At 39.8% G+C, this 15,221-nt stretch overlaps 1 protein-coding gene and 1 long non-coding RNA gene across 2 annotated transcripts; one reads left to right on the top strand and one right to left on the bottom strand.

Moving 5' to 3' along the window:
* The first annotated feature begins 278 nt into the window (after positions 1–278).
* On the top strand, positions 279–1,575 carry LOC128426300 (uncharacterized). The gene is made up of 2 exons (XR_008333252.1): positions 279–551; positions 671–1,575. It is a non-coding gene; the product is annotated as an uncharacterized LOC128426300 (long non-coding RNA).
* Positions 1,024–14,005, bottom strand: LOC128426285 (integrin alpha-M). The gene is made up of 30 exons (XM_053413100.1): positions 13,852–14,005; positions 12,089–12,191; positions 11,872–11,966; positions 11,690–11,760; positions 11,369–11,483; positions 10,918–11,045; positions 10,604–10,749; positions 9,876–10,026; positions 9,336–9,486; positions 9,056–9,129; positions 8,293–8,413; positions 6,771–6,904; positions 6,535–6,681; positions 6,232–6,444; positions 5,656–5,789; positions 5,391–5,533; positions 5,128–5,282; positions 4,882–5,007; positions 4,675–4,748; positions 4,349–4,490; positions 3,647–3,745; positions 3,486–3,565; positions 3,314–3,400; positions 3,142–3,211; positions 2,658–2,756; positions 2,459–2,539; positions 2,270–2,380; positions 2,002–2,115; positions 1,810–1,920; positions 1,024–1,596 (listed from the first exon to the last, which is right to left on the bottom strand). The coding sequence occupies exons 1-30, from the start codon at positions 13,886–13,888 to the stop codon at positions 1,498–1,500; spliced, it is 3,411 nt and encodes a 1,136-aa protein (XP_053269075.1). The 5' UTR covers positions 13,889–14,005; the 3' UTR covers positions 1,024–1,497.
* Between the last annotated feature and the right edge of the window lie 1,216 nt (positions 14,006–15,221).

The following is a 15,221-nucleotide window of genomic DNA, read 5'->3' as shown; positions in this document are numbered from 1 at the left end:
GAATGGAGGTGAGGATCCTACAAGCTATGTTACCCTGCTCAGACTTGGTATTAACATCCATCCTGAGTGATCCAATCACAAGTGGTCAGCACCCACTCGAATGCGTCATGATATCATCTGATCAGGCAAACCACGTTGGGAGGTGGTCTTGTATGCATGGGGGCTCATTATTTTTGCTGTGTGATGACAAATGTGTGTTTTGTCGAGACGCTTCACACAAGTGCATTGACAGAAAGCATGAATGCAATAGTATGAGTACAAAAGCCACAGCACGAATGCTAAAGCACTTGTGATCAGTCCTCTCAGAATGGATGTTAACACCGGGTCTGAATAGCGCCTGCTTTTAATTGGATTTTAAGTTGTAAGTTGACCTGAGTCAGGCTTCATGATGTGTAAGATATAGACTGATAATTCACAAAAACTGTATTCTTGTGTTTTAAGCTGCTGACAAAGCTGGCTCAAGTCTGCGAGACCTTGAAACTCAAGTGGTAAACTGTGGGAGCGTTTCTGATTCGGACAACATTTGCACTTATGCCGTTAACCTTCAAGAGGTAAAAATCTAAGTTTCCCATCCACCTGAGTTTCTGAAATCGAATTGCTTTCCTCATCAGGGAAGAAGGTTTACAGATCAGGACCTGACTGATGTTGAATTCTCTTTTTCTCTTTGCAGGGGGATCAGGGCAGCCCTCTGCTCTGTAAATCAGACTCCTCTTGGTTCCAGGCGGCCTTTGTCACAATGAGTGGGAATAAATCGGTGCGGGCAGATATTCAGTCATTTGCCAAAACCTCAAGATTCGGGTCATTCTTAAAGGAGACAGTTGGTGATTTGCCATCTCCTGAAACGTCCCCAACAGCAAATGCAGCAGAAAAAGCCTTTTCCTTGTTCTTTAGTTTTGCTGTCCTTATTACCTCCATGTTCCTGTTGTAATGATATGGTATTAGTTGAAGCTGCGTGAAATAGTCCAATACTATGAACGCACTTACAATACTCAGGTCGAACAAAAGAGAAAACACACTGAGGCATTTCCAATCAAATCTTTATATATCTAACAGAAGGTATTTTACTGTAAGAAATCTGTAGACAAATTGTACTGCAAAATGCAAATTCTTTCAAAATGTGTTAATCCATCTGAATGAGGTACAGTGTTTATTCTCTGTTCCATCAAACCTTGTCTATTTTCTTTGATCACATTTTAAAAGTCGTATCAAGTCTTGAAATAAATAGGAATGAAGTATAAAACAAATCTTTTTCTAGTTCGTTCCGAAAACAAAGCAATTCAGTTTAGCAAGAGAAGCTACTCCTAAGCATATTTCATTGCAGCAGTTTTGATGATAAGCAGAAGCCAGCCGATCCAAGTGCATTTTGTTTTTTTCACTTCCACCTAAAAAACACAAAGGAACACAGATAATTTTCAGGAATAATAAACAAATTGTTGCGGCTTGATAGCATGTAAGAGGACTGTTGGGGCTTAGCAGTGGTATATGTGCCAATTATGTTTATTGTTCTGGCATGGCTGAAGCTTCATCCGCCCCTGGTTCTGCTGCTGCTTCTGCCTCATTCATCATTTCTTTGTATTTACTCTTGAAAAATCCAGCCTGAGAGAAGAAAAGAAAGAAGGTGACATTAAAACACTCCGATCCTGCATTAAAGGTGCTTCATACATGAAAGGAAAGAAGAGAATAACTGCTGAATAGTTAAAAAATGAAAGGATAGTGTTCATTTACTTTTATTGGGGGTGGAACACCGTTCATTGACTCCCTAAGGCTGTATAATAAACTAAAATAATGTTTTTATTTTGAGAGTCTCACCTTATACAGACCAGCAGTGAGTAAAGCCAGCAGAGCTAACCCTCCCAACAATCCCCCGACGATTTCTTTGGTGAAATCTGGTTGTGGATAGACTTCAACCTCGGCTTCAATCTGAGACATGCAACGACATGAAGGTGGATTAAAATCCAGCTGATTTGAAAGACAAGTAAAATAAATAGAATGTGGAATCACCTTGTGAATCGGAGGCTTGTTATTAGACCCTGTAGAAAAGAAGATGTACTGGTTTGTGTCGTACTCCAGAGTAGCCGTGCTGGTCAAGAGGAATTTGGCAGAGTCGAGTCCAATCTGTTTAGAAAATGAAAGACTTTGTGATGAGCACTGCCTTTGGTGACTTTCAATTTATTTGGTAAATTACTGTAATTTTACCACTTTAGAATGAGCACCAGTTGTAAAATACTTCAAAATGCCTGTTACAATACGACACATGCACATCAGTCACCTGCTCTATCCATCCTGAACTGATGTTGGTAGAGATTTTGTACTTTTTACTCTCAAGTTGTCCCATGAACCTACTGCACCTGAACACTCCGCACCTGGCCACAGAGCAGTCCTGTGGGTGAGGAAGAGACGACAGAAGTTGTAATACTGAAAAAGTACTTGAATCCCCCATTGTAGATAGTATACTCACCACTACATTATTCTCCTTTATCTTAGCAACAAAGTCTTTGATAGTACGTTCTTCGTCTGCGTCTCTTAGGCAGTCTGGAATCTGGAACAGAACAGGTTTGCATCAGTTTAACAGATGTCCAGATGTGGTTCTCATGTCCCTCCAGCTCTTCAGTCTGCAACAGCGACATGAGAGACTTTTCATGGATCAGTAACGTCACCTGCAAACTGCTCGAATCCACCCAGATGTCTTTATCGCCGAGCTTGACTGGCACCTTGATCACCACCGTGAAGTTCAGCGCCCTGATGTTGTTTGTGACCTGTCAAAAGAGGAGAAAGGGAAAGGATCTATCTGAGGAGGCTGAGCAAGCATCAGGACCAAGATGATGAACAAGTTATTAAACTCATCCAAGATGATTCTGTTTTTATATAAGGGTTTGATGTTTAGAAGGATTCAGAAGAAAAGAGAAAGAAACGTTTTGATGTGTATACTTTTTTTAATCTTAAAAATTGCTATATTTTCTACATTTTCCTTATTTTCATTGATCTTGAAACTAAACCAGGCATGTTTAGGGGGCTGATATTGATGAGCGTGTGCAATTTGGTGCGGATCTAGTTAAAACCTCTAGTCAATTTAAATTTGGTTTGATAAGGGGACAGTTGGTTCTCGGCGAAAGGATATGATCACGTGAGGAGATACTTTACCACAATTGACTGCTTGTGAGGTTTCAGCAAATTGTTCTTTCCAGATGTGAAGTTGTTGTAGCTGATGGAGCTGAAACAGATGTTTTAATATCAGGTTATAGACTGTAAGCTTTGAAAATATTAATATTTTAATGTGATTTCTTTGTCTAACGCAGGGAAAAAAAACCCAAACCTTTCAAATGTGACCAAAATGCTGTACTTCACGTCCAACGATTTCATTTGGTAAAGTTCACTTGAAGTGGAATGTGCCTGATTCTCACTAAAAGACAGAAATGAAATTAACTCTGCGAAATATGTATTAGTAATGTAATATGACTTATAAACATTATTGACACGCACAGTACCTGGAAGCATTTGCAGAGATAAAAATCTTCCTGTCAAATTGTCTGTTGCTTTCGATCCCATAGGAGACGGTGAACAAAGCCTTTAATGAAAGAGGCGTGAGATTGTCTCAGCGTTTTACTGCAGCAATGGGAAGAGATGCCTGTTTACAAATAACACAAACCTTAGTGTTGCTCTTGAAAATGGGGTTGTTAATAGTGCAGGTTGTCAATCCTCGCGATAAGCCATCTTCACTGTCCATGGAGTTGCACTCGATTCTTCCCTTCATTAAAAGGCAATCAATGAAACAACAATATTGCTGTGTGAGACTGTGTCTGTAAATCAGCAATGTGTCTCCACTTCCTTCTGTGAATGAGCTTAAAACATCCTGAACCTAAAAGTACGGGTGCTGCCATCTTGATATTTTGGCATAATTTTGAGAATAGACAGTCTGCGCAGTAAAGATGTTTTGTTGTTAATCAAGACCGATACACATAGTCATTATAACAGACCAGACGCTAATGATTTCCAGAAAATGTTTGCTCAATGCTAGATATGTATAAGTAAAATTGAGCCTTGTCCGTATTATGCATTCAATTAATCTTTATTTTGTTTTTGGTCACATTTTGTGAAGGTTTATGGATATTTATAAAACAGACTAAATGGAGCAGTACCACCGGTAACCATAGGGGGCAATGTAGCCAATCGTTTAAACCAGACAGGACATGAAGAAGCTATTTCAGCAATGGCGGAACTTTGTGAGGAGAGATTTGAAACTCTTGACTCGGTGCTGCCATCTAGTGGATGTACAGCTTAACAACCACACCAACGTAAACAACACATTGGAAGTATGTCGGCATTGGCCGTTAAACAAATGAGCCCTTACCTGCAAACCTGTGAACCTCCTGTAGGAGAGCCCAGCTGGGTACGTAAGTTTCACGTAGCTGTTGTAGGAGTCTTCTTCTCGGTTCTCCACTGATACGGTGACGTCCAACAGTTCATCAATGCCCACCTTCAACTCTGAGGAGCTGACAGAGAAAAGAGAAGGTGAAGGCATGGAAAACAATAAATCTAATTGTCTCCTTTTGTGCTAGCAGCTAGCGACCCCCTCAGCTAGATGCTCACAGTCTACTATGCCAGACGTGTTCTTGCAGAGAAGAGAAATGTAACCTTGCCCACACCCTTAGGTTGGGCTTCACTTTTGGTTCTCACCTGTTGAAGTTGAAATCCACTTTCAGGTTATCTACACACTTGTTGTCAGTGCCACAGTTGATCTCAAATTTCAACTGTGGTAGAGAGCATGAAGAAAAACAATGACAATGACAAGAATTCATAAAAGTTTAAAATTAAAGCTGTTCACTTACTCACTCTGTTCAGTTAAATCAACATTTATTGCAAGTTTGTTTAAAGGTCACTTACAGAATGATAGGTGGTGTTTTGAGCCTGCTGGGCAAGACTTGGTTTAAGGTTTGTTTTAGAGGGAATACCGTCAAAGGTGAATCTGAGCTCATTTCTAAGTACATTGAGAGCATCCTGAGGACAAGCCTGCGAGAGGAGGGCACAGTTGGGAAATACTGTTAGTTTGAACTCAGTGAGTTTGTTTGTTTTTGTTTTTCAGACGGAAACCTCTTTGGGTTGTGATATAATCTGATGCCAACAACTCACCTTAATAAGGAATTTCACTTGGAAGCATTTTGGCCTTTGTAAGTCAACTTCAATTGACCCGGTCGTCTCTCGTTGTTTGTCGGTGATGTAAGCTCTGTTGTTTGGGACCTTGCGGGTGGCATCCAGTGTTAAAGTATAATTGATCTTTGCTCGAGCTGAAATGAATGACGGTTAAATCAACATGTTACTCATGTACACGGAAATGTATTTGAACTGATAGACAGTGGCTCTGTGGTTCAAGAAAAGTGAGAGGAATGAGTAACCTGTGGAAACTGTAGAAAGTTTGGTCATGGTAAAGCAGATTTGAGCTGTGTTCTCCAGTGGGTTCTCGCAGATTGGGTTTTTTGTAGGGATCTGGTTTGGGTTGAACGACATCGTAGCCTCTACCATTACCACAGGCTTTGACCTGGAAATGGATAGGGCAGGAAAAAATGAGGACCACCACGTTTTCATAGCATCAAATCAAAAGCAAAAGTAGTATGTTAACAAGACCTGTAATAATAGCAGACTGTAGAATCTTGTACAAACCTGAGTAAGACAACTGTGCCCTTTGACCCCACTGCTAAGTCAGGCAGACTGTCGCCACTGCGGTCAAAAGACGAGTCACTGATTGACATACCGAAGAATCTAAGTCGTTGCCGGACTTCAGAGGCAGCAATTCTCTGTGGAATTTAAGTATTTGAGATAAAACATGTTAATCTATCTGAAAGAATAAGGCCTGACATACTGAATTTGTTACAGTCCCACTAAATTCCCCTTAATTCTTCTTTGTTCTTCATAATAACATATTCAAAAGGTTTGACATTAAAAAATTCCCCTCACAGCCTTGAAACAACTTAACTCTACACCTTATGGCCCAGGCCCCGTATATCCCAACCCTCACAGCACCACCTGCAGGTGAGGAGCCTTTTTCAGCTGCTTGGTCCCACTCACAAGTTGACTTTCTTAGGTTTGTGACATCACAAACCCTGGCTGTATTCATAATCTGCAGCTTTATGGTGGAAAAACTCTTGTATTGGATTGTGTCAAACCCTGACATATGAATATGTTTTTATGATTTTTCACCCTAGCGGGACATTGACTCTTTTTTTTGAGTCTACTCACCTGTGAGTAAGTCGAACTGACTCTGCTTCCTCCTTCGCCGTGGAATATGTAGATGCTGCCTTGACCACCATTCTCCAGAGGTGCACCGACTGCCACCTCCCTGAGGTTATCTGCGTTGAGATCAGGCAGCACAGCGAGAGAAGAGCCAAACCTCGCCTGGTCGGACTCAACCCCTCTCAGCACTAACGGAGATTCGAAGTGACATTCGACCCTCTGTTCAAAATATATGGAGGAGAGTCAACGTTTGCCTGGATAGTAAAAAAACTAATTTATTTAATGGCACTAATAGAAATAGTCACTTACCGAACGACCTAAACCGCAAACGTACACTCTTCCCTCTCTATCAGCTTCCTTGTACATCGGGGCAGATATGAGGATTAGGTCAGTGTATCCATCATTGTTCACATCCATGGCTCGAACCTCTGCCCCAAAATATTCACCAGTCTGAAACTGTTTAAGAAGCAAGAAGAAAACAAGACTATTTAATCCAGATCTATGTACACGTTGATCATCTATATATCTGATCAGAAACCACGCACCTGCCATGGAAAGGGATCAATCTTTTGATTGATCTGTCCACGAACTGCCATCACAAGTCCTCTGTGTTTATATCTCGGAGCGCCAACAATTGTCAATTGACCTTGTCTGGTTCTTGCGATAGTCATGGAGTAACCTGAAATTTAAAAGTCAAGCAAATAAAATCAAAACATCCAAAGGTTTAGCTACACATGACAAAAGAGTCATTTATAACAACTGATTAACTTTAGTAGTGGGTTTAGTGTGTAGCCCTTGCTAAAGTAATGGGTGTATTTGCATTTTTGATAATAATATAATGTACAGATTCATAATTCATGTGAAGTTTATTGTGTATTCATGTGTTTAAAAATGCATAAATATGGTTAAAATACAAAGGTTAAAAAGTTTAAAATCTACATGAAGTATGTGTTAAAAATATAAGTTCATGTCATCACATGTCGTGTTCTAAAAGGAAAAAGAAGCTTGGAGACTCCGGCCAATCGCGGGAGCAGTCTGACGTGAGGGGGTGGGATTTAGACTCTGTGGTGGTTCCGGGAAGAAAGCGGGGAAGAGAGAAAAAAGAAGGAAAAGAAGGAGACACGAGTTAGCCCAACCGCGTCGAAGTTTTTTTAGAGGCTGAAAGCTCTTGTTTGTAGGTCAACGGACTGTTACCTGATAACAGTCTGATAGCCCTGTCAAGAGGATCTGCGCCCTCTGGTGTGGACGAGAGCTGTCGGACGGAATCGTACGAGTGGACTGTGAGTTTCGGCTGCGCCTGCCGGCGAGCCGCCATCCCCTGTTTCCCCACGGACTGTCGGGAGCGCAGGGACTGTTGTCGGGAGCCGTGAGTAACTTGATTTGCACGTGCCTTTTATTTTGCTTTCAGAAAGCGAAGCGGCCAGTGTGTTTTGGGCCTCAACGCACACGAGCAACGGAACAGGCCTGCAACGGGGTTTTGGGATAGCTTTTCCCAGACTGTTGTGGACTGTGGTGTGTGTGTGTGTGGGTTCATTGCATTATTCGCTGGCTTTATGATTTAAAACGGGTATCATTTCTGTTGAATGTTAATTGTATTGTCACTGAACCCAAGTGATTATTGCCTATTTTTATTTGTCTATTTTGAACTAAAAAAATCCTCTAACTAAAGAAGGTATTTACATTTAAAGTGCTATTGTGTGTGTTTTTCATTTACTAAATTCTTATTTTATTTATTAAGCAAAACAAAAAAGGGAATATCATAAGTCTAACTCGGGCCCCGCCCCATAGGTACATGAGACGGGTGTTACAAGTGTTTTTCTTTTCTATGAAGGGTTTCTAATTTACCTTTATATGTAACTTTGGTGATTTTTTTGAGCTTCATGTTTGACATGTGAACATGTTTTACTCACATGACTCTTGCATGTACAGTACTTTCTGACTCCTTGTTCTTTATTTGCCTTTTTACCTTCCTTTGCTCAATTCGTGTCGTTAGCGGGGGAGGGAGGGTTACAGTAGAAAAGTACTAATCACGTGTGTATTAGTTTGTTATTACTGTAAAATTCTTACCCAGGTAACTGTCTTGTTCCATGAACAAAGGCTCATATGAACTCAGCTTCTGGCCTGATAATGTGTATTCCATGTAGCCTCCTTTCCACTGGTTAGCGCCCACAGTTCCCATTTGAATTCCCTGTAATACAGAAAACCACAATCAGACCATAAAAGCGAAAGTTAAATGCATTATAGCAGGGGTCTTCAACGTTTTTCAGGCCAAGGACCCCCAAGCGGGTGGAGAGACGGAGCAAGGACCCCATACCATATATATATTGTAAAAAAGTGTGTTTTATATTGAATTGGGCCTAGTGCCATGTATAAACATAGCTACCCTGTTATTGTGCATTCAATACTAAACTATTAAAATATTACACAGTTTCATATATTCATGTTTTTAATTTAAACATGTGCAAGGTACAGGGTGGTCATGTCACTGCCTTTTATTTTTAACATACATGTAGAAGAGACATTGAATCCTCAAGCCATCTGTGCATGGCACACATACTCTCACATAAGTGAGATGTCGGACCCTGATGGGTAGCACACAACTTATCTAACCCTGGACGAATGGAAGTTGTCAGGCAGAGGGTCATATCAGCCTCACAATATGTTGGATGCATGTTAATGTTTATTTAAGTACATTTACATTTTTTGGGGGGAAATTGGTTGGAAAATCAATAAAAAAATTGAAAAAATTGTCTCAAATTTTACGTCTCCCCTGCAATACTTCCATGGACCCCCCTGTTGCTGATCTCTGCGTGTCTTTGATTATTATTACCTTTGGCACATAAGCCACACTGAATCCCTCCTGAGCCATTTCCATTTTCAGTGTCTCTCCACTGGACTGAGATCCTGAAACAGCAAAAGAAATTAGTATTGAGCTGAATCCCACAGTTACATGCCCGCTATATTATAATATAATTATTATTTCGGTGTTGGAAAACATAACATGAGAACTGGATGTGCATCATGAAAGGAGCCCAATAGACAACATCAACGCTAATATTTGTCAACTGAGAATGTTAATTCGATGTTAAGCTGTTAGTTTACATCCGTACCCTCAATAGAGAAGATTTTGTCCTGCAAATTCTTCGTTATTGCAGCAAGTGCGTCAAAGCTCTCTACTCGAAACACGTGATCTGTCGAGAGCGAAGATGCAATGAGGTCCAGTTCCTGTTTCGCCCTTTTGGAAGAGAACGCATTCCCCACCTAGAGGCATGTTGAGAAAATAGTTTTAATGCTGTTCAAGTTTAGCTGAATTTTTTTACGCGTTCGTGGATAGTTTATCCACCTGCACTCATCACGAAACCAGAGTTAAAAAGTAATGTATTTATGTAAAAAAAAATTGATATTCACATAAATAGGTTTAAGGGATTTTTAAACCAATAAACTTTTTTCAGAATCAATTCTGAAAGCAGCAAGAGAAGAGATAGTGTTGATGGGATGTGGTGAAGGATTGTAAACTTCTTATTTATGAAATTTCACTTACAATTCACAGGGTAGTATCATGTAACTGTATGTCTGGATGTATGGTAAAAAACAAAAACAAGGTTTTTTCTGTTAAACACATTTTGCTCATTGATGTTAACTGAACTTACCCCAATAGCAAATCGGACAATCTTTGCATTCTCAGCTAAGTATATTGCACCCGGCAAGTTTGGGCTGTCAGTAGATTCTCCATCAGTAATGACGATCAGGATCTTCTTCACGTTTGGTCTGGAACCTCCTGCTGATGTGAAAACATTTTGGCTGCCAAGACAAAAACAATATCATCTAAATACACTTTTGTCCAAATCTTTGGTCAATAACATAACCTAACAATTTCATCTCTCGAGATCTGCATTTTATTTATGTTTGAAAATATGCTCATTATGAAACTGACTTAGTTTCCCTTATTTTGGCTTTACCAGTTATCCAAGAATATAACCAATGGCAATATAACTAATGTTCAGTCACTTTATTGCTTATACATTGTGCACAGTGAGGAGGTTCAACACATACGTTGTAAAATGTTTTGTTGCTTATCAAGTTTGTTTAAAACCACAACCCTCTCTAAGGAGCAAAAAACTGCTTTTACTCTCAATGTGACATTTATTGTGATAATTATCGATATTGACGTGGAAAGTTTGGTTTCACTTTGGGTCGTATTGTCCAGACCTATTTTTACGTCTAGCTCAGTTTGGGGTTTATCTCGTCCACTGCACGGAAGACAAACTACACACACAACACCACAAACTACACCCTCAAGAGTGTGTTAACTGCTCTTGTGTCAAAAATTAGACCACCATCATATACATTATCACATCAGGATCACATCAGCACTTACACCACTTTTCGGATGGCATCAGCTGTGTTAGTTGAGCTGCCTTTTTGTGTTATTCCATCGATTTTCGACTCCCATCGTCCAGATGAGAAAAAGTCACGAAAGTTCGATTCAACAGTGACATCATAAGAGAACTGGACAACAGCAAACTGCAAAGAGAGAAGAAGAAGAAGAAGAAGAAGAAGAAGAAGAAGAATACAAATTTTAACTTACAGTCATGGAGGCAGTGACAAACTGTAGAATTTGATATTTCAGTGAATTCTCTGAGTGTCTGCAATAGTTTAAGTGGCAGTGGGAACATCGCCATGGGAACATACCTGTGTATCTTTTCCCACAAACGGGCGTACCAGCGTTTTCACAAATTTCTTCATTGTTTTAAAATCTCCAGGGTCGACGCTACCTGAACCATCCAAGAGAAAAGCTATATCTGCTTCGGCTCTGCACTCTGTCAAAGACACGTTCCAGAATTGAATCATTTGTTAAAATCCACATTGCACATCTTTGACAAAAATCTATTTGATGTGTCCTTTGTCCTGTCTGTTAACATGGAGGAGGCTTTATGAGCTACACTGCAGACATCTAGTCCGCCCCGCTGTACGTCAGTTCTAACAGTTAAGTAAACTGAGACTAATTGACTTAAACTGCTCTCATTTCAAATAAGATAAAAAAGAATCTAATAAAAAACAGGAAAACATTTGTGAGCATGAATAAATGTTCAGGAGGAAAAGTTTACCAAAAGTGTATCATGGTAAATGTTCACAAACTCACCTGGAGAGGACGGCGACACCGCGGATCCAAACCGATTAAACCGGTCGATCTGGAAGCATGCGCCGCTGTACATGGTGATACTTTTGCAATCCTTTGGGATGGTTGGGCCACACGCCTGAAAAGAGAGGAGATCAAATCAACCTGATTGAATTAGCGGACTATTTGATTCTGTAGTCGCTCCTTAAAACAACCGTTTTTCAAGCTGCAAGGCAATAAGAATGTGATAAGAAGTGAACATATCAAATGTTTAATTGGACTTTTGATCGATCTCTATATTGATTTTAACTATGTTCTGGAAATCTGTGAAGTTTAACAACTCACCATAGTGTTTTGTGTGATGGGGTCATTCGTCATTGTCAAACCAAGGGACATGTTGACTGCAAATTCTGGCGCTGCATAGAAAACATTGAACACTTGTGTTACGAAGCTCATACGATACGAATGCTTGGTGTAACAATATCTGTTTTTCTGGTCTTTCTCTGGAGACGTTAACAGCCGCCTACCTGCAAATGGCAGACTTGTGCAGGTATCAGTGCACTTGTATATTTTCCCCCTTCTCGATGGTGAATACTGTTCAAGGGGAGCGCTGATGAGCACGCTGAGGAAATAAAACCCAGAGAAATATGGAACAGAAGCAGTATCGTCTGCGCCGTGCAGCTGTTTTCTTCTATCAAGAAATGCCATATGTTATTGCAGCTGTGAGACGTGAGACTGACTTACTCTGACTGTCTTTGCACAACCTGGTAGCCAAACCCTGCGGCACCGTTGGTCCAGGTCTTCCAAGCAACAGGGTCGATATTGAAACATAGAGCCATATTCAACACTGAGAAACGAGAAATGCTAAGATCAGAATCATACTTGCTGAAGTGTTATAACAACTGTAAAAATCATCAGAATTTATGTCTCTAGGAAAATCTATAGACTCCATGTTTAGTATTCAGTTTGTGTTTGATTTACAGTGGTGTGAACTGAGGTTTACCACGTTTTCTCTTTGGATAACACCACTAGAGGACACCAAAGCAGAGCATTTCAAACTCTGGACCTAGTAGGGCAGTGCCAGACAGACCCGGAGATGAGAAAATGCTCTTAAATCTTTATATTTTATCCCATCTTTTCATATTGGGAATAATAGATGTGTAAAGTAAATTTAAGAAAGGACTTCCTCAAGCAGGCCCTACACAATACCTCACTGTTTTATCTTTTGTGAGCTGGACGTTGAGTTTTATAAACAGTCTTTGCTGCAGAGTGAAGTTAGAAAACTGTGTTCATCCCACCTGGTTTATCTGCAGTGAAGATTCTTCATTAAATGAAACTGACTTTGTGTTTTTTTTCTTACTGTTCACATCTGTGACCGATGTTTGTAAGAACTTGCAGGTAGATATAGTGGGTCAAAACAATAATTAATTGAAGAACATTCGTGAGACAGCTACTACCTCTCTGAGTAATTTGTAAAAGCAGAAACAGCTTTTTCATCATGGAAACAAGCACAACTTCCTTCTATACGTGCTATTTTTGTACATTGAGGGATTTGTTTGTTGCGCAAGTCTCTCTTCTTTTTCCTTTTTGCGATTCTCCAAAAATGGTCAACATGATACAAACTCTTTATCCGTCTGACAAATGATGTTCTCATGGTGAACAGCAGGAGAACAGATGAAGTTGAACCACCAGGGTCTGATGTCTGTGACTTTAACGATATTTTGGTATCTTGTACATTTTGAACATCATGTGTATATTCACATTAATCTTACATAAAAGTAAAAACCTGAGGTTCTGCTGTGTTTCACTTTTCATTTTTTCTGACCCTCTTGGTTGTATTTTTAGCCAATTAATATAACCGGCTTTATACTAACTTACACTGGATCACAGAGCACAAAATAGATGTGGTATGATGGATGAGTAGAATGTTTCTTTAAATGTAAAAAAACATTTTAATTCAGGATGTCTGCCTCTAAAGATTAAGGAATCAGGTGTGAACAATGTACGGAGTCTCCTCTCTGCACAGGACGAGCAGATACAGATAATATCTGGGTAGGTTTGTCGATCGTTTAGCCTCTTCTCATATGTTCCTGTGATTATTTTCCAGATTCTTGCCGACCTAATCAATTCATGTAGCACATGCACGCAGGTCATTTGAACGATAGATGCTGTTGAACAAACACAATGAATCTAAATGGTCAAAACGATGTATCTACCAGTATGAGCAATTGAAATGGGTTCAATACAGAGACTGGGGTCTGTCTGGGGTGTACTCAATATTTTCTAAATGTTGTTATTATTGTTCATTCATCCTTTAGCTCTGGTAAATCAAGGCAAATAATAGAATTTCCGCAGGAACGCTTTAAATGTCACTTAACAAAATAGATTTAATTTTTACTGCCTCACAAATATATAGAAAATCGTTTTGTCCTTCTGTAAGGATGGTGAATTTTATTATTTTATTTTTTTTAAGAATATTTAAGAGAAAAACCTGCAAATTGTCTTACCTGAAATGAATACTGCAGCAGCAAATATCCAGGCCATTGTGTTATCCTGTCTTAAAAATGCATAAAGTGCGATGGTTTGCTCACATGAATGTATGTGGAAGTGAGAGAGGCGACTATTTCTTCTACTGCCTATGCAGAAATGGTGAAAGGGCTATTTAAAAGTTGAGGTTAGAGGAACTCAAAGTAGGTGGGGTCACAATACTAACCCTTTCCATTGAATGTGGGCTATAATGACAATATGACACCACTTCCAGGATGCACAGGCAGCTTTTTATTTTGATTCAATACATTAAGAACATGTTTTAAAAAGACACCAGAAGAATACAACCTTAACTTCAGCTCTTGTTGGCTGTTGTGGCACTTTTTGATGGAAAAGGGGAAGTGGATGCAGACACAGATATGAAGGAGTTTTATTTACAACAACAACTCTATAAAGTCACTTCAAATTCAAGGATACATCCACAGCAGTGGGAAAACATTAGGATTTATTCCTATAGATTAAAATAAAAACCAAATATAATTGTTTTGAGATGTATAGGATGTTGTCTTTCGCTAATATTGGTGTCTCTCCTGACAACTTTGGCAGTAAGGAAGTCAAATATCATGCAGCTCCTTTTCTACCTCTGTCCCATCGCACGCCATTTGAGAGAAAGAGGTCAGCACTATGAGCAGGGAGAGTCACTATCTGTTGACTTTATTACCTCAGATAGAGAGGTATGTTTATATGTCTGTTAGGATTATACAACAATACTGCTCAACGGATTACCATAAAACTCTGATGGGCGGTTTTTCGATGTGTCAAGAAGGAATAAAAAAAATGGGAGGAGAAATACATCATCTTGCCTTTATTAAAAAACATATTTAAAATAAATAAAGTAGAAGGATTCATTACTAAGTCACCCTGCTTTTATCTTTTTATCAGAGCTCTGCATGTAGAACCACTCTGCAGCTCACAGCTGCAGAGTGGACAAGGAAGTGGACTTCCTTCACAACCACTGATCACTGATGATAACTTGCGGCCCTGCCACGAGTGTTTGGAACCAAGCTCTCTGACCACATACAACATCTTCTTAAAAGACAGCGCAAGACACATGTTTGACTTGCGCTGTCACATAACCAGAGTGAGAAAATATCACAGATATAAAGTGCCGTGAAACCAAATGACGTGCAGGTACAACCTTTGCAGAGTGTGCCCCTTGACCCTTTGCCTGCCGAGCATTGTTCTAATTATTATTATTGGCAAGATTATCCTGAGTAAATGTACAGTCTTTAACATTGCTGTACTACAGCTCGAGCAACCCGTCAGCTACATAGATTATATCCAGCCTGTGTGTCTGGATAGCAACAATGACAGATCCTTTCCCGTTGGT

The sequence above is a fragment of the Pleuronectes platessa genome, chromosome 21, assembly GCF_947347685.1.
Source record: "Pleuronectes platessa chromosome 21, fPlePla1.1, whole genome shotgun sequence".
Classification (NCBI taxonomy): Eukaryota; Metazoa; Chordata; class Actinopteri; order Pleuronectiformes; family Pleuronectidae; genus Pleuronectes; species Pleuronectes platessa.
This window is presented reverse-complemented; position numbering and strand designations above follow the sequence as displayed.